The sequence below is a fragment of the Siphateles boraxobius genome, unplaced genomic scaffold (genome assembly GCF_051911475.1).
Source record: "Siphateles boraxobius isolate OS27281-9 unplaced genomic scaffold, OSU_SipBor_1 25, whole genome shotgun sequence".
Taxonomy (NCBI): Eukaryota; Metazoa; Chordata; class Actinopteri; order Cypriniformes; family Leuciscidae; genus Siphateles; species Siphateles boraxobius.
In genome coordinates this window covers 18,712,926-18,732,408 of record NW_027508866.1, presented here as the reverse complement: position 1 = coordinate 18,732,408, position 19,483 = coordinate 18,712,926, and the positions used below count along the sequence as shown (strand labels likewise).

General features: G+C 40.9%; 2 protein-coding genes across 9 annotated transcripts in view; both read left to right on the top strand.

The window, feature by feature from the left end:
* The window catches only part of unc13bb (unc-13 homolog Bb (C. elegans)), a 108,705-nt gene extending 105,572 nt beyond the window's left edge, over positions 1–3,133 (top strand). For all 8 annotated transcript variants that reach the window (XM_077243002.1, XM_077243006.1, XM_077243001.1 and 5 more), the window contains 3 exons: positions 878–970; positions 1,067–1,226; positions 2,361–3,133. In XM_077243002.1, coding sequence (XP_077099117.1) covers positions 878–970; positions 1,067–1,226; positions 2,361–2,646 — 539 coding nt within the window. In that variant the 3' untranslated portion in view covers positions 2,647–3,133. The remainder of the gene's footprint in view (positions 1–877; positions 971–1,066; positions 1,227–2,360) is intronic.
* Positions 3,134–13,340: 10,207 nt separating this feature from the next.
* The window catches only part of atp8b5b (ATPase phospholipid transporting 8B5b), a 45,244-nt gene continuing 39,101 nt past the window's right edge, over positions 13,341–19,483 (top strand). The window contains exons 1-3 of the mRNA XM_077243023.1: positions 13,341–13,490; positions 15,464–15,541; positions 15,656–15,711. Coding sequence (XP_077099138.1) covers positions 15,487–15,541; positions 15,656–15,711 — 111 coding nt within the window. The 5' untranslated portion in view covers positions 13,341–13,490; positions 15,464–15,486. The remainder of the gene's footprint in view (positions 13,491–15,463; positions 15,542–15,655; positions 15,712–19,483) is intronic.

The window sequence follows — 19,483 nt, the reverse complement described above, 5'->3', positions numbered from 1 at the left end:
TCATTATCATTTAACCCTCTGAGGTCTAAGTGTCTTATAATTTTACAAGACACCTTTTGTTTGTAAAGGCAATATGCGTGGAGGCGTGTTCATACCTGAGAAGACAAAGGCCGGATAATGTGCCACATACATGATGAGCTGCATATTAATTAGCCCTTTCACACAGGTGTGTCACAGGATCCCAAAGAATGCAAGGACAAAAGAAATTATCTATATATACATATTTTACAATTAGAAATTGTAACCAATTACAAATAGGTTACAATTACAACAACAATTACAATTTTAACAATATTTCAAGTGTATTTCTTTGTACAAAGGATACATTTTATCATACGTATTAAAAAAGGTAAGGATTCATTAGTTTGAATATTGGAACAAACACTATAATAACATCTTAGTTGATAATTCAATATAACTTCTTTTTTTTGACAAAACATTATACTATAGTATATTTAAAGAGACATGCACTAAAACAGGTCACTGTGAACAAAGCTGTTTTTGAGGAGGTAAAAGGTTGTTGTTTTACAAAACCATTGAGGAATTTTAACCAAAGTATATTACAAACTTTACATGAATATCCTAAAGAATCATACCACCTTGTGGAAAATGGGCATCCGATGACCCCTTTAAAATCTCCTTCACTGTGCATGTTTGCTGAGGCCTTTGTTTCACTGTGTGTGTGTACCTACTTAACCCTAATTTGGTACTCCAAAGTGAGCTAAACCTGACAAAACCTAATTTCTGAGACAGAATCTGAAAAGATTTTCTAACTTTCTGGTTAGGTTATAGTATTTATAACTTCTCAATATAAAAAAACGGAAGTCAATGGATTATCCCCATTTAGATAACGAAGTAAATATATCTGTGTGTTTAGGCTCAGGAGTTGATAAACCAGTAGGGGAAGTATCCATACAGATCGACCTCTTTACTCACCCGGGCACAGGAGAGCATAAAGTTACATTTAAAGGTATGTCTTACTGCATTTTTATCTGTTTTAAGTGAGCTTTTTTTCTGTTCCACAAGTGTATTGTCTGATGGTGGAATCACATTTTTCTGTGTCTAGTTGTGGCTGCAAACGATCTGAAGTGGCAGACGTCTGGGATGTTTCGCCCATTTGTGGAGGTCACCATGATCGGCCCTCATCTCAGCGACAAGAAGCGCAGGTTCACCACCAAATCAAAGAACAACAGCTGGGCGCCCAAATTCAATGAGACCTTCCATTTGTGAGTGCAAAACCTAGTCATTCAGGACAAATTAGATTAATGAACAACGGTACAGTAAACGATGCGTGAGGAATTAAATAAGACTACAAAATGGATGCATCTCTCTCTTTCACAATTATGTATGGATGGATGATAGGTGGATAGAAGTGTGGATGGATGGATGGATGGATGGTGTGTAACGGTACACAGAAGTCAGGGTTCGGTACGTACATTGGTTTTTGGGTCACATTTCGATACGAGTTCGGTACAATAGGAAAAATGGTCACACATTAGTTCATGTAATAGCATTGGACCCTACACTAAAGTGTTACTGGAAAAAGCAACAAATCCACAATGCTAGGTTTCTTTTCATTTATTTTAAACAGACAGTAGTCCAAATGACAGTTTGTTCCTGAGGTAGTTAGTGCTTAATACACTATAGGAGGCTGTACTGTACCAAGCAGTAAACAGAATGCACTCTTGCATAGGTCATATTTTGTTGCAGGGCTGATCAAAAGTATTTGGTCACAATCAGGTACAAAACTGAAAAGCATGTCGTGTTTAAAAGTACAAAATAAAAAGAATAATGAAAAATGTAACTTGTGCATTAGGAGTGTTACAATTTGTTCCACTTAAATTATATTTAAACATTCAAAGCTTAAGCCCAACCCTCCTATACTCAATTTTACATGCTCCGATCTGTTTTACGCACAGTTGAATGGCTGAGCCTTTCAAAGTATACTCCTTTGTCCGTGAGTGCAGAAAGACGCATTCGACACATGTACTGGACTTTTTCAAGTGCTCAAGTCATTCGCACATGCGTTGTTCTTCTTCTGCTCTTTTTCCTGTTGTGACTGTTAGCAAACAGCGTTGCATTACTGCTCGCACCCCCTTCTAGATTGGAGTGTGAATCGCCTGTGACTCACTGTATTTGTTGTCTGACTGTATGCACTGAGCTGTGACGTCCGTACTGTGACTGTTCGGTATGAATGCATGTACCGGTACAGCCCTAGTGGATAGATAGATGGATGAGTGGATAGGTGGATAAATGGATGGACAGACTGAAGGGTGTATAAATAGATAAATGGATATACAGATAGATGGGTTGTAAATAGTACAAGTAAATAATGAATTCCCCCCCATCTGTCTGTGCAGTATTCTTGGGAACGAGGATGGGCCGGAGTGTTATGAGCTGCAGGTGTGTGTGAAGGACTACTGCTTCGGCCGTGCGGATCGTGTGGTTGGTATCGCCGTCATACAGTTGCGTGATGTTGCACCGAGGGCCAGCTGCGCCTGCTGGTGTCCGCTGGGTCCACGGGTACACATCGATGACACGGGCCTCACCGTCATGCGCATCCTCTCCCAGCGCTCGGGTGACGAGGTGGCCAAAGAGTTCGTAAAACTCAAGTCCGAGACACGATCGGCCGAGGAGGGGAGGTGAGGAGGTTCTTTGACAGCCAAAGACAATCCGAAACTCTTTTAGTTGTTGACGGATAAACAAAGGCTGGATTTCAACACTGTCACCTTTCTGTGTCCACATCAATGTTATTGCTGCCCACTAACACACACACTTGTGTACCACAGAGAAGGGCTTTCAGCGGCCATGTGACATTTTTATAAAGGGCACTGTTAGTCTGAAAGTGAATGGGGAGTCATCCTGATAAAAAGAAGAAAGACTTTATTTTTTCCAAATGTTGATATCTACAATGAGAGAAACACTCACACACCAAGCGACTAGTCAGGGTAGATGCCATATTTGATGAAAAACGAGACTGATGGATGGACATACAGTACTGGGTTGTATTGTGCCTAACTTTTGCCTAATTATGTTTGTTGGCCATTAGATTTTTTTTTTTTTTGAAATATGCATTTAAGTGAATCTAATGAAAACAGACCACATTTACCCCAAAACATACAAATAAATATAATATAAAAATAAGAAATTATTACATTTGTAGGATTTTATATTTATAAAATGAATCCTGTTTAGGACTGTTTTGACATTGCCATCATTTTCTTGACTGTTAAGCTCATTTCACACCTTAAATTCTAATTTCTATTTATTAATTGTTTTACTAATAATTACAATGCCGATTTTCATTACAGGTATTTAAGATGGAACGACAAATACTATGATGTATTAATTATGAATACTTTACCGGTATAAAAAATACAATTAATATTATAAAATAATTAAATTAAAATAAATAATACAAAAAATATCACAATGCAAATAAATCTAAAAAGTTAATAAAAATAGTTCCTTTTTTTGCTGGTTTTGGGGTGAATTTTGACCCTGACATTTATGAGATGCTTTCATTTTGTGATTCAGCCATTTTTCATGTTTTCATTAATATAATAATCAAGATCAAGGCACACAACCAGTAAAACCAGGCATTTCTCTCTCACAAATTTCTCTTTCCCTGACTTAAGTTCCTATGAGTATTCAGAATGTTTGAATCTGAGATTGACCTCCGACCATTAGATGGCGCTGTGAGTGTGTGGGGTCATTAGTTTGTAGAATACAGAGATTCCACATCCATTCATGCACTTTTTCTCTGTAACCCCTTTTTTGCATTGTGTTTATTGCCTTATTTTGTTGATGCTGTGAATGTGTCAGTTTGAAATGTAATGATTATGATTGTTATGAATGTTGTGGCTCCTGAGACGCAGTGTGTTAGTTTCCAAGGGGCCAGATCTCATTCACTCGGTGTTGTGATTCGTGCATGAATCAGAATAAGTAATCAAAACCGACAAGTCAAAAAAGTGTTTTGTGAGTGAGATAAGAGAGATAAAAGTGATAAGAGATATCATGTACATTTCACCTAATTTCCAAATCTGCTCGCACGTGACGCATCCGTCAGCCGAAATTGTGCCTTTGTTACAGGCTTTGCGGCCTCTCAGATGATGGATGACCTGTTTGCGCCTCAACCCACAAATCCTCTGCCTCATATGGTCACAATTCGTTTCAAAGTGAGTGGTACTTCAGCAATCGTCTATGACCAGTAGGTGGCAGCAATAATCTCGTTCAAATTTACACCTGCTTTTTGTTTTTGTCCAATGAAAGACAACGCAGCATCATCAGACAGTATTGAAGCTAAAACGTGTGACTGCTTTAATTATGGGGTGTTGTGTAATACTTTTCAATTCTATTTATATAGTGGAATGAGAGCGCTGAAAAATCAGCATCAACTGGGGAGAGAATATACAAAAGTTAACAAATATCTGATCAAGCTCAAATACGATCACTGATCAATTAAAGATAATATTGAGGTTTGTTTTTCGTTTCAAAGCGGCCTTATTTTATTTGCTCTGATATTTTCTATTTAAATGATTTTAACTTTTTTTAAGTAAATATGAGTGTCTTTTTTCTGTGAAGTCTTGTTACTCTGTTTCTTTGTTTTGCTTGACTGATTTATTTTCTTCAGTTGTTCATTTGAGAAATTTTGTACTATGTTGTTTTTCCAGAAATGACTCAAAATGCAAAAACAAACAGGAAAAGGACAGTAACACTAGATTAGTCCCTTCGTTTGTTGCCTGTGCAAAAAGTCTCACCTTTTTAAACCAAATTTCAATGTAAATTATTGTATTTTTCACAAGCACTGCCAATATGTAAAATGTATGTTAATATTGCCAATCATTATTGTGACTGTTAAACCTGTTATTTATTTCTGTACATTTCTCACTTCTAACTCTGTGTCACTTTATATATTGTCACCGTTGTTTAGGCCAGCAGTGTTTGGACTGTATTTTAGAAGAGAACTGTCACTCTTTGTAATATACACATTCCTTGTGCCAACTTGTGGAAGTTCTCACCTTTTTTCAAACTCTTGAAACAATACTGACAATAATCACTGAGTTTACTCACATTTTTAAGTTATATAGGTTATTGTACACAGTCACTGACATGGAAAAATGTGTTATTAAAATGTTTGTGTGTGCACACTCAAAAAATAAATGTATGTATAAAGTATCTTAAACTAATGTTTGCTTGAAGTCATTTATGTAAAGGAAAAAAATGGTGTGATGGGCAGTTTATTGACTTAAATGTTAAATGTTAAATGCGTATTCACTGAAAATTTTCATTCACTCTCAAATATGAGTATGTGGAAGATGGGGCTGCACGATATTGGAAAAAAAATGACATCGCGATATTTTATTTTTCTGCGATTTATATATTGCGATAAAACAATTTCACTCCATTACTTGAATTGCTCCATTTGGAATAAATGTATCATTCTAGAATGATTGGGGTGATTCTTGTTGGTGTGCTACATAGAAAGTAATAAACAAATTAGATAAAGCATAGATAAATACAATTAAACAAAGTTACACATGAAATAAACAGTGCTTTGTTTTCCAGGTAAGTCTAACAGTATTAAGGTATGGTATAGAAATTGAATAATCAAATGTAAAGTAACTCTCCATAGTCTTCACGGTATTACATTAAATATAATTAATCTTTGTTAAAGTTAGAAAATATTTAGATTTTCTTTTTGTTGTTTGATTAAAATCCCTGCAAAGTCAAAATTAAGTATGTGTTCTGAGTTTGTCACACCACAGAAAAATGTGTTATTTGCCACCCAGCCAAATTCGAATGATAAAAAAAGCCGGCCCTACATAAAATAAGCTATCAAAATCTTGGAAAAATGAGCTCTCAAACGCTGGGGGCGTGTCCGCTTGCTGCGCTGAAACCACGCCCACTCCCGGGAAAGCTGCCATCGAGTTACTGTGGACTACCTATTATAATCATAACATAAGCACACAAGGCAACTTACACTAATTGGTGGGCACGCACTGCCGATGATGGCACCAGTTGTCGGCGCGACGGGAGGATGAAGGCCGAGGCGGGAGATAGTCGGTTTGGCCCCATTCACCAGTAGCAGCGGATTATCATTGAATCCCAGTTTTCTCCGAAGAAAAGTTTATAAAATGTACTCTGTTACTAACGTAACCTCGGTTCTCTCTAGAAGAGGGAACGAGTACTGCGTAATATCTTACGCTATGAGGAAAACCTCTTTTCCACGAGATATTGAAGCCAAAAAATGATCCTTAATTTTGAATTAATGTAAAACGTGTTGCAGCAGCATGCAGCCATAGGCAAGACGGCTTCCGTGCCTATTGGCTGACATGCAGCAACAGCAGCAGCCTATCGAGAGAGGCCCTGCGTGACGCCATATCCAATGGGGGCGCTTCGTGCCACTATGTCACGTCCTGCCGAAATAGGCGTGGCCTTGACCAATAAATATAGCTCGACAGGCTGATACAAACTGTTTCCTCTGTGTACTCGTTCCCTCTTCTAGAGAGAACCGAGGTTACGTTAGTAACCGAGTACGTTCTCTTACGAGAGGTTCTCTCGTACTGCGTAATATCTTACGCTATGGGGAACACAGTGTAAAACGCCGTGCGTGCTGGGATCCGAGACCAAAGTCCCAAGGGCAGTAGCCCGGGGCATATATAGTGCATAATCACCATGGACTCACAGAGAGTTAGAGAAGAGAGACTGTAAGCGTCATTCCCCATAAATAGCATCCTACGGGAGCTAACCATATTAACAGTGTTCCACGCAGTCAGGGTGAAAAACGTTCAGCCTAAACTGGGTAGCAGTACGGGTCTTTCAATATCCATGGAGTTGTTCTATCGATCAGTGATCGATGCACAAGCAAAACTCAGCATTCTGAGCCAGTGCAACGGGGCAGATAGTGCTGATTTCTAGACTGACAGAAGCTTAGCCTGTAAGGCGGGAACCTCTAGGTTATAAAGCCTTATAAATGTATACGGCGAGGCCCAGCCTGCCGCCGTACAGATATCTTGCAAGGTAATCCCGCTAGACCACGCCCACGACGAGGCCACGCCTCTTGTGGTGTGCGCTCTGACACCCAAAGGATACTGCAGGCCCTTAGAATTGTAAGCCAGCGCTATGGCATCGACTATCCACCAGGATAGGCTCTGTTTTGATGCGGCTAGTCCCTTAGAACGCCCCCGCTAAACAAAACAAAGAGCTGCGCAGTCTGTCTGAAAACAGACGAGTGGGACACATAAGTTCTCAGTGCCCTGACAGGGCAAAGGAGACTCGCGTCTTCCTCCTCATCGTGAACCGGAAGGGCGGACAGGGAAATAACCTGGGCCCTGAACGGCGTGTTGAGGGATTTAGGCACGTACCCGTGCCTTGGTTTGAGTATGACTTTCGAGTCATTAGGCCCGAATTCCATACACGTTGCGCTCACCGAAAGCGCTTGCAAATACCCAATGCGCTTCACTGAAGGGAGAGCCATAAGAAACACTGTTTTGAAAGACAAATGTTTCATATCTGACAAATGGATTGGCTCGAATGGGGCACCTTTCATGGCTTCCAAAACTGTAGAAAGGTCCCACACGGGGACTGAAGGGGGTCTGGGATGATTCAGCCTCCTAGCTCCTTTTAGGAATCGTACGACCAGATCGTTCCTCCCCAGTGACTGGCCAGATGCCAGTTTAGTAAATGCTGCTATGGCCGCCACATAAACTTTGAGCATGGATGGGGTTCTGCCCTTATCCAGTAGCTCTTGAAGGAAGGCGAGAACTTCCGTAACCCCGCAGTCTAGGGGTGAACGGCCCTGAGCTTGACACCAGCCAGAGAACACAGACCATTTTGAGGAATAGAGCCGTCTAGTAGACGGGGCTCTAGCCTGCGTGATCGTGTTTAACACTCCCTCCGGAAGGTTAGCGGGTCCCTGTTGATGGCCGATGCATGTAGGGACCTCCTCATCGGTATTGGCCACGGGGCAGTGCTGGTCAGCTGCATCAGGACTGGGAACCAAGTCAATGAAAGCAGATTGTGCTGAGCCCAGACCAGGAGACGTTCCGTCAGCCTGTAAAGGTTTCGGGATCTGATGCCACCCTGGTGATTTATATAGGCCACCACTGACATGTTGTCTGACCGGGCCAGGACGTGGTGACCTTTTATCTTGGGGCAAAAGCGCCTCAGCGCATTGTCGACTGCCTTAATTTCCAGACAGTTTTTGTTTAGAAGCTTTTCCCGTTCTGATCACTGCCCAAAGAACGGTCTGCCCTCGAGCAGCACTCCCCATCCCAAGGTGGAGGCGTCCGTGGACACCACCTTCACACTCGAGAAAGTCCCCAGGCTCACACCTGACTGATACCAGTCGGTGGCTTTCCAAGGTTCCAGAGCTGAGACGCATTTCAGATCGACCTTGAGGCGAAACAGACCGGAGGCCCATGCCCGAGGTGGAACTCGCGCTTTCAGCCACAACTGCAGTGGGCGCATGCGAAGCAGACCCAGCTGGAGTACTGAAGATGCTGAGGCCATGAGGCCCAGCATTTTCTGAAACCTTTTGAGCGGGACTACAGTGCCGCGGCGGAAGGATTTCACGGTGGCTGAATGTTCAGTCCGCGTTCCGGCAACAGATGCGCTGTCACAGACAGCGAGTCCAGTTCTGTGCCCAGAAAAGAAATTTTCTGACTGGGAGACAGCGAACTTTTCGCCCTATTGACTGTGAGACCCAGTTTCTCGAGATGCTCGAGTAATATGGTCCTGTGTTCTATGAGCTCTGAGTGTGATCGAGTTAGAATCAGCCAATCGTCCAAGTAGTTCAAATCTCGCATGCCCCGAAGTCTCAGGGGAGCGAGAGCTGCGTCCATGCACATCGTAAATGTACGGGGTGCCAGGGACAGGCCGAATGGCAGGACTGTGTATTGATATGCCTGGCCCTCGAAGGCAAATCTCAAGAATCGCCTGTGACGTGATGCTATTTGTATTTTGAAATAAGCGTCTTTCAGATCTATTGTGCTCAGCAGAGTGAGAGCTCAGTCTCTGGTCTCGGGCCTGGCGGCGCTGAAAAGCGCCGGGGGGCGGAGGCTGCGGCTGGAAGCTCAGAGCAGACGGCTATTTTGAGCGACCTGCTGCGGAACTAGAGCGCTTCGGCAAGAAGTGCTTCATTGCCTGTGACGTCTTCTGAACCTCGACGAATCTGTCCGCGAAATCCTTGAGGGCAGATCCGAAGAGGCCAGCTGAGGTTCCTGTGTTCCCATTCAGTCAGTTAACTCGGTACAACAGTTTAATAGCAACTGTTGATATGGGCGGGGTCACCTACCCACAGCATATAATTTCAGTCGCATACGTCATTCCCTTAGTTCTCCAGCTCTTCATCATGCTGGACACCATCAAGACACATTTTCGCAAGAAGAAAAGCCCGCAATGGTGATTCTTGTCGAGTTTAGCTTTGCTAACGAAGGGCTAATAAGTTTTTCTCAAACAAAATGTTAAAATACGCCATGTTCACAAGAAAACCCCCAGTGGTGACACTTTTTGAAGGAAAAGGCATAAAGGAGAAGGTTTTAAGCATGGGTTTAATACATCTAACAAATGGCTTATAAACTTTTTGATGAGAAATATCTGAACATAAGTTCTAGTCCCTGTCTCTTTGGCATGTGGGTGTTTATGGTATACTCACAAGCACTTTCCAGTGTGTTTTTAATTGTCTGCGCTAGGCTGGATCTCTCCAACCCCAATGCATGTGAGCATTGCCTGTGTGCTGTATCATTCTTCACTCAAGCGGCATGTAGCGAGTGCTCGGCAGGACAAACACGGTCCGCTCCTGTTTTGGTTGCTAATCCAGATGCAGATGAATTCAGACCCTTCAAGATTCACCATTTTTGGAGGCCACAGGGAGTTGGGACGATGGTGTGGAGGCCGAGGAGTGTCAGTGTGGTGTTCACAACATGGTTTCTCTAGCTGCCCCTAGTCTGAGCGAAACTTTGACTGTCAGGGGGATGATTCTTTCTCTCTGGATGCGGGGGAGAAATGCTTTGACGACATATTTTTCAAGGTCTCCGCCGAGGGGATTGTTGGTTCTGCTGTGCCATCAGAGGTCAGACCTATTTGGGCGGCCTGCTCCTGGCTGCAGACAGCAGGGAACAAGCAGTGTTACAAACACATGCACTTATTTCACATTTACGAGCTCTGGGATTCCAGATTAATCTCAAAAGGGGCTATTATATCTGATATAACTTATATGGAATCCACGGCTGGATTCTCCTCTTTGTGCGTGGGTCCCGGGGGTTGGCGCTCGGTAGCTTGCAGTATGCCACACTACATTTATGCATATGTCGATAGCGCCATTGTGCATTCAGCCCTTATCCCCTGGGAAGCCTGAATCTGTTGACAGAAGGAATTACCCTGGGCAGGGTTATGTCATGTGTAGTAGTGACGACAAATATGTCACAAAACAGACTAGAAACTCTGTAAGAGGAGAGTGGTCGACAGCGCTGTAAGAGCGTCACATACATAGATTTTTTAGAGTAGTTCTCCTGATGTTGAAACACTTGGCCTTAGAGGGTAAACATATATAAGCAGGCGAGGGGTTACTCCCTCTCTTTCTCTGTTACAGTACTCGGCCAGAACAGTGGTATCTAGGGGTCTACCTGTTGAGCGAGGGAAAATCTAATTGTAGCAACGATACAGAAGCGCTTGCATTTTGAAGTATGTTGCATTGCTTTGAAGTAGCGTGTAATTGAAGCTTGGTGCGGGTGAAGATCTGAATCGACGTATCAGTGCCCAATTGAGGGGATACTGTGTTCTTTTCTGAAGGAAAGTCACTCCCATTCCATGCTGGAAGTTTAATGAATGGCTGTTTCGGCTTGTCATGAGGGCATTAATGGTGCTGCCATTATTATCGATTCCTTAAAGGCCTGAGTATACTCCTTTGGCCGCGTGGGTGGAAAGACGCTTTCGGCACGTGCACTATCTAGTGAATTTAGCTTTTAAGGTGCTTTAGTTTTCAAAAAAGTCACAAAAATTGGGCTGCACACGGACGGTGTGCGCGGACATCCGTGGACTCTCCTGATGGTGATAATTCCGTCACACGGACAGTGCACGGACCATCATGGAACTTCCTCTTTCCGCTCCATCTTTCACACAGTTCACTCCTTTGGCTATAAGTGCAGAAAGACACATTCGGCACGTGCACTTGCTAGTGGACTTTGATCCCAAGCAATCAAGTCATACATGCTCTGTATGCCATGGACCCTTCTGTTGACAAAAATGACCTCATGTGGATGAAGCGCGGAACGAAGGGTCTGCGTTTAAGGCTCGTTACAAAATTTCATGGTGCCGTCATGACCTGATGATAGGCCTGGAGGTTGTGTATGAATCTCCGTTTGAGCCTGAATGTAAGGATGCTGCTCTGTCGTTGGTACTGGCATCAGCGAAGCATATTGGTGATCTTCATAGGCTGTCGATGCATCCCTTTTACATCTAGTTTGCGTTTGGTGGTGTTGCGTCCAAATGCGGCGCATGCGCCTAAAGTCATGTCGGGAGTGCGCTCTCGTTCGAGCTGCCTGCCCTGTAAAATCTCCGACTCAGAGGAAGACAGGAGACTTGCTTCGTGCCCGCTCGCCTGACCAGTCTTTTGTCATCTTTTCCAACTCGGCCAGAGGGAAGCTACTATCTTAACTGACAGCTTTCACATTGGATTGTAAAAAAGCTATGTCTATAGCATATAAGAAGTTGGTTCCGCCTTGGTTCCGCTACGGTGTGTGTGTACTCTACAAGGGCATGGAGGTGTCATGGGAGTTGTTTTAAGAATTTAGTGTGGATGCCAGCTGACTAGATATCACTGCGGCGACGGTAGCTCAGTCCGTGCTGACCCAAGTGTTTTTTTAACCAGGGGCTGTCTTTCTCTTAAAAACTGGATATGTGGTTCTTTAAGTTTAGTTCAGTGACTTTCCCGGGCGTGAATATATTTCCCATAGTCATGTGTTGTACAGAGTGAACCGACTGAATGAGAATGTTGAGTTATGCATATAACTACTATTCCCAGAAGAAGGAAAACGAGGTACAACACCTCTGAGCCCCACGCAGTCGGAGGCTCGGTGAAGAGCTGGACTGAACAAATGGAATGATGCATGCGATTGCATTTATATGCTGTGAGCACGTGGCCCCGCCCACATCGTCATGCGGCATTGGCCTTTCAGCCCTGAATAAAGGTGACTGCAGCAGAAGCTGCAAAAGTGTGATATCCTATAGTCATGTGTTGTACCTTGTTTCCCTCCTTCTAGGAACAGTAGTTTAACTTTCACTCTATGATGGTAGAACTTGGCAATTAATCACATGCGTTTCAATAAGCTATGATCCCTGCTATACTTGACATTGCACATCCTACAATCAGAACTACAGTATGACTTAAAGACTTATAATATAGTGAACAAAAAATATGGATTGCTTTTATGTTTTTTTTTTCTCCTCTTTAAGTTGCATTTGTCCCCATTTACCTTCATGATTTGGAAAAGAACAGCATGAACCTAACTATCTTCTTTTGTCGTCCACCGATCATACAGTTTCAAAACCTCATTGGGGTGAGTAAATACCATGGTTTAATTTCTGGGTGATCTATTCCTTTCAGTCTCACACTACTGTATGTACAGTAGGTTGATGCCGTAGCCTAGTGGTTTGCGCACATGCACCAACTCGTTGAGCTATGGTGCTCATGTAGGAAATTTGAGTTTTAATCTGGCTTGCAACATTTGCTGTTCTTCTGCCCATTCTTTGTAATCTGAATCAATAAAACAGGCAATAAAACAGCTCTTTCTTGCATATATTCAGCTAACAAGTGATATAGTATGCTGTAAACATGAGCATGATCTGTTTTTGAGTGTTTTGATAGTTTTTACTTACAGGAGAGAGTTCTATGTAATATGTCAGTTGTTTGTCGTATACAACAATTAGATTAAATGGAAGAATTGTCTCCTGAGCTGTGAATGAGCAAACTCTGAGTAATAAAATGAGTTTCTTCTTGGTACGGCTGTCCAAATTTGAGCTAAACTATGTAAATGAGATTGGTAGATTTTCCATTACATAATAATTCAGCCGTTTTCTAGCGACTGGCTCACGTCATTCCCTCATCCAACTGTTTTACTAGCTTCCCTCTTCCATCCCAGCAGAGTCCAAAGATCATCCACTGTTTGCTTTCTGTCTGTCCCTGGACATGCTACACTGTACAATCCCTCCGTTTTATTCAAGCATAACCAGTTCTCCAATCATTAACCCTTTCAATAGGAAACAACTGCAGCCGGTGGCTCCGCTCAGCCCTGAAAACCTCTTCCTGATGTCAGGTTACACCCTTAACTTTCACCTGTACTCTAAGTAGGGGACTCGTTTGCAGTTGCATTATGGGAACTGTAGTGAAGGTTCTGCGTGTCCTTTTACACGCATGTTTATGGGGTGGTGGTTTACTCTGAAACGCTGCTGTTTCTCTAGGGATCTTGGATAGCAAACGTGTGACTCAGGTATGACACCTCTTTAGCTGGTGCAGCTTCATTATTTAATAGATGTTTAGTGAGTTTTTGGGAAAGTATGTTGATCTTGTAAGATTTTCTTTTTAAGGAGGAAGGTTTTTCACTCTGAAAGTACAGTAAGTTACTTATTTACAGTAGCTAAAGGCACTTGCAGTGCTGTGTGCTTAGTTTAAAAAATACGGAACATTATAACGAGTGTGAATACGTGTGTCAGTATAGACATAGAGAAGAATGTAGATTTGTCAAAAGCGAATAGATAAGGTGGTGAGTTTTAAGCAGTCATTAAGGGTGTGTGATTTTCCTTGTTGACTCTTGAATATACATGGTGAAGGGTCGAGTGTTTTCCTGCTGTCGAGGGGAAACCGGTCTCTAGGCCAACGCCATTTAACGCCAACATTAGTTATGGTCATTGAACTGTTCCTTGTCAATGTGGCAAAATCGAGTCACTCTAATAGAATATAACAATTATAGATTGATATGGGGGGGGGGGGGGAACAGTTAATAAGTTAACCATAAGTAACCTTACCATAAAATCATATTTAAAAAGACAATCACATTTGTTTTATTTACATAGTTTTTACATATTATTTATGTGGCTTGGAGTGTTTCGTGCTACGTATACATTTTCTGTTTTTAGTGCATTTATTCACATGTAACACTGTGTTCTTCATTGTAGTAATTTTACATGGCTACTAAAAAGGCCTTTTTGAACTTAGTTATGTAATAATGTAGCCTTCCAATGTGTCATTATGGTGATAATTATATTTAAAAATATTAAACAAATGATTTTAGCCTAAGTCTGTTCATTACCAAATCATAAATCATACAGTCTCGCAATGTCCTTCCATAATGCCAGGAAACATTAACATTTATTATTTTTTCAATGTTCTAGCAACCACAGCTTCAAGTTTTTAATAACAAGTTTAACAACATATAATGATAATAATAATAATAATTTAATAATTGGGAACTTTATATTACAGTGTCATTATTTTCTAATCTATAGCGTTTAATTTGATGACATGCATTAGAAAAATTATTTTTGAGAACTTATATTTGAAAGGACTGATGTTATGTTAAACCTATTTTGTTTGGAAATAAATTATTTTAATTTAAACGGTCGACCATTTTTGATACTTCCCAGCAATTCTCTACATGGGCGTTGGCGATGTGTTGACTTTTGAGCGATCATAATAATATTAGATTAGATAAAAAGTGAGATGGTATGTGAGTTTGGTCTAATGTTCAGGGTTGTGAGTGAGTGTATACAACACTTTTCACTAGTTTCAGATTGGCCAATTTCATTTTAATTTCATACAGTATAGCCTTTTTCATATATAGTGTTTTATGTAATCATTTTCAGTCTTAGTTTTTGACATGTAGACAAACGTATGATAGTCTAGAGGCATATAATAGTAATTACAAATAAAATTGGGGTTGTTTGGGTAAAATGTGGAAAAACTCAACTATTGAGTTTAAGAATTAGTTTACAAAAAATGTAAACCAACGGTTCGGTTTGTCCATATTTGACCCAACTTTGTGTTGAAACAACCCAGCATGTTAGAGTGTTATTTAAGATCAAGCTGAATGTCTCTGTGTTACATGAACAAATGCATAATCATAGGACAGGTACATAATCTATGAGATCAGGAAACACAGCGACAATACATGTATGTGGAGGCCTATATGTGTAAATACATGTTCCTCTCATCAATAACCTGCGCTGATAAGAAGAGAGCTGTAAAACACACTGAACTGTCTGCCAGTTTATCATTAACCACAGCTAGACACTAACAGAAAGATCATAATACATTACGATGAGACTCTAGCTTTTTATTACTAGAAGATTTTGAAGCAATTGATGTTTCAAGTTTTGTAGTTTTCTTCATGTTTAATGTTTTTAAGAACTATATAATTTATTATTATTATTTTTGTGTTTTCATGGTTTGGTTTCTCTTTATCAGCGTGATGATTTGATCATAGAAACATGGGCTCTCTGCTGTCTGCGTGTGGAATTAACGTGAAGAAAAAGAAAGTAGAAGGTATATCATAACTACACTGCATGCACCATTTTAAACTTGAAATAAAACCACTTTATAGTTTCTTTTCCTAATGTTTTAATGTTATTTATGTTTTTATTTTTTTACCTACCTCAGAGGAGAGGCATTTGCGAGCTAATGACAGGGAATTCAACCTGTCGTTTAAGTATGCGGTGAGTAGAAATATATTTAACTTTTTTTTTTTAAAGTGCCCCCATTATTCTATTTTAAAGGTTCTTTTTTTAAATAGTTTTTTTTTTTTTTTGATTGGTCCGATGGCCCAGTCTGTTGTAATTGGTCTACTCTGCTCTGATTGGTCAGATGACCCAGTCTGGAAGACTGTCCCAATTCGCCTACTTATACTACACCCAAAAAGTATGTACTCTTTTTGTGAAGAAAAAGTACATACTTTTGAGTGTGTCAAGCTTTGGGACATACTACTTCGTCATCTTTAACGGACATATCTGTTGCTTGCATCCTGTCACCGTAAACTGCCCTGTCAATCATCTTGTCACAGTTAAAATCCTCCATTCAATCTAATTTAATTTCCTACCGTTTCGGAGAGAAATGCAGTAGCACGTCCATCGTGGGTCTTTCATGCGGAGACTCTCCTCGTGTGTTTGCAATTTGAATATAATGATGCATTTAAAAGGTAATGGCTTAACGTATCTTTACAAAAGTTCACAATGCTGCTGCAGATGCAATATAATGTAGACAACATTGAATAAATACATTTTCGTCAGGTTAGATACTGATAATTAATCACTCAAACAAACCCCTTTATCTAAACCACTCTACATAACCGGCGGACTCGCACATCCTCCATGTCTGTAGTTTTTTTTAACACTTTTCACTCTTGTTTGTAGTTCTAACCGAATCCTCGTCCAACGCACAATGGGTTGTTGGCAATATTAGCCGTTAGGCCATGTGTCCACCAAAGCGTTTTTTCCAACGCCATGAGCTGAGCGTTTGACGTTTTTTACTGGTCGCCGAGAGTTGAAAAATGTTCAAATTTGGGTAAAACGCAGCGCTCATCACTGTCACTTTTTACCCAACCGTCCAATCACAGTGGAGGAGGGGCAGGACAAATATCTCACCGACGAACCGTCACATTCTGCTTGAACGTCAACAGATGACAACAATAACGGAACAAATAATTTAAAACAAGAGCCAGAAAAAATATGTTACATTGTATCGACATTTTAATATAGAATCAACACAGAAACAAAATATGTGTGAAATGAGATACTATTAACACTTTCACGGATATTCTGTATCATAACAAGCAAAGTGTCTCAACTGAAAAAAAAAATGCTGTGCTGCCAAAACGCTCTCAAGCGCCCATAGCTAGGCGTTTTTAGCAGAGCGCCTAGCATTTTCAGCTGGCTAAAAACACTTTGGTGGACAAAAGCGATGCCTTAGAGTGTGCATCGATCTTCACTTCGGATTCTGACCGGAAATAGTAGACATACTACGATTAACATACTACGATTTGGGATAGCTAATTCTATTTTCGAATACTATTTAGGACGGATAGTATGCGTATTGGGACGAACCATTGGAGTTAAGCTTTTCTTTGAAAAAAGAACAAAGAACGGCACTGAAGTCTGTAGTCCGTTGCTCTGACTACGCCACCTTCTTCGTTGCTCTGGTTGGTTGTAGCGCTATCCTATTGCGTGCATTTGGGAATTTGAAAGACAACCGTTTATCCTGCCCCTCGGATTGAGCCCTGCCAATAGTGTGTTCCCAGACCCAACAATTTGATGTGGGTCTGACTTTTTAGGATTTAGACACTAATCGCTTATGGACTAATACAGTATAAAAAAGACCAAACTCCCACCTTATTGTGGATGTAGGAACAGGCAAGCGGACTCATAATATGAACGTAATGCGCAGTTTCACGCTGAGCGAATCCCAGTGAAATACTGGCATAAAGTTGGCTTAACATTGGATATTCGATATTCGCACATTTAGGGACCGTCTCTAAAGTCACATATACGACATTGGTACACATGTTTCTAATTTCTAGCATTTGAGGAGAATGAATTACAGTCACAAAACCAACTGTAAATTGTTCATGTAGGTGTCAGTCATGATGCACACTTTTTAGATATGCCTAGTTGATATTAAAATAAATATGAGATTATGCAGTAGGCCTACTGAAAAAATAGCAATATTTACACATGATTTGACAGTTTATTTCATTAACAGTGGGGATTTCTTTAAGACTGCAAGGGAAGCTTGGCTTCCCCTATAGTGTCAAAAAATTTATAGTCAAATATGTACTATTGTGTTAACATTTTATTGACTAAAAATGCGTTAGAACACGTTCATCTCGAAGACGAGTTTGTTCAGAATCAGCTACATATAGCAGGTCGGCTGACTCGATTTCCTTCTCATACATTCCCGTAGTGCATTTCCCTGTTGAAGCTGAGCGTCCATTGACTTCAATGGGGATGCTTTGAACAGTTTTTTTCAGTGCTTCGAAACTAGACGGTCATTGGATAAATCTGCGATAATGTCCCTCCCAGGGACGCTCAGCTTCACTGAGGAGAACGGAGTGGGCGGGGCTGGAGTTTTTTTTTTATAGATTGTTTGTTCATTCATTCATACAGTAGGCTAGGCTGTAAATGGACAATTTTTATGATGTAGGCCGAAAATGAGCTTCCCCTCTTTGACAGACCAGCAGACGCCACTGATTATTAAATATCAAAAATCTAAAGGGTGTGCATCATGCCTGGCATGCACCTACATGAACACTTTACAGTTGGTTTTATGTCATTCTCTTCAAATGCTATTGAAGTTAGAAACATGTGTTGCAATGTCGCATGTGAGATTGTCCCTAAATGTGCGAATGTCGAATATCCAGTGTCAAGCCAAATTTATGCCAGTAAGCCTATTTCACTGGGAATCACTCAGCGTGAAACTTTGCGCGTTACGTTCATATTCTGAGTCTACTTGCCGGTTCCTATATGAGGTATAGTCTACATGATAGTATATTTGAACTCTTGATGTTATATTCAAACTCCCACCTTATTGGGGATGTAGACTACATCCCCAATAAGGTGGGAGTTTGGTCTTTTTTATACTGTGTTAGTCCATTAAGTGTTAAGTGTCCTGACCGAAGGGGAATCCTGGAGAATGACGTATTGAGGGAAACACTAGTACTGCTGCACATCACAGCAATATAAAGTTAAAGGGTAACTAAACACTAAAACAACTTTTTTTAGTTAATGCTCTGTAAGAATGGAGCTTCATAAATGCTGTTCATTGATTCCAGTAAATTTTTTGACATTTGGGTTTAAAGTGTTTTAATTCTACAATATATGGTTTAAAAACGTCTGAGTGCTGCAGGTTGAACGGTGGCTACTGCAGTTGAATTTTCCTATTGGTAGTTGAAGTGGTTAGTAGCGGTTGTTGGTGACGTAGGCAGGTTCCATACAAAGAGATGGGTTTTGCCCACTTTTCCAGCATTTTTCAAATATTGCCAGTGGGTGGAGTCAGGCTCTGACCAGGAGTTTAGTTACCCTTTAAAGAAACAAACTAAACAACGGAGAGAAATATGTCTACTAACGTTTTATCTATACATCAGCTTCGGGGAATAACATTATCTCGTTCACGGTAGAGAAAGCTGCTTACATGTGCAAAACTGTGAAGACTTAAATGTAAACAGCTGTTGTGTCTTTATCAGCTTTTCCATATACTGGCCCTGATCATCATCATCACAAATAGGCCTACTTACTGTTTGCTCCATTTTTGTGAATCCGTTTTTTGAATGAATGACTCTCTCACCCGTTGCTCTATAGCTTTCTTCGTCGACAGCCGCTTGTACCCCCTGCTGGTGAGGTCGACTTACAGATGTGAAATGTTGAATTTTCTGTCGAATTTGAACCATTGAATTTGTGGAAGTGAATTTGTAAAGCGAAATAAAATGGACCGAAAATT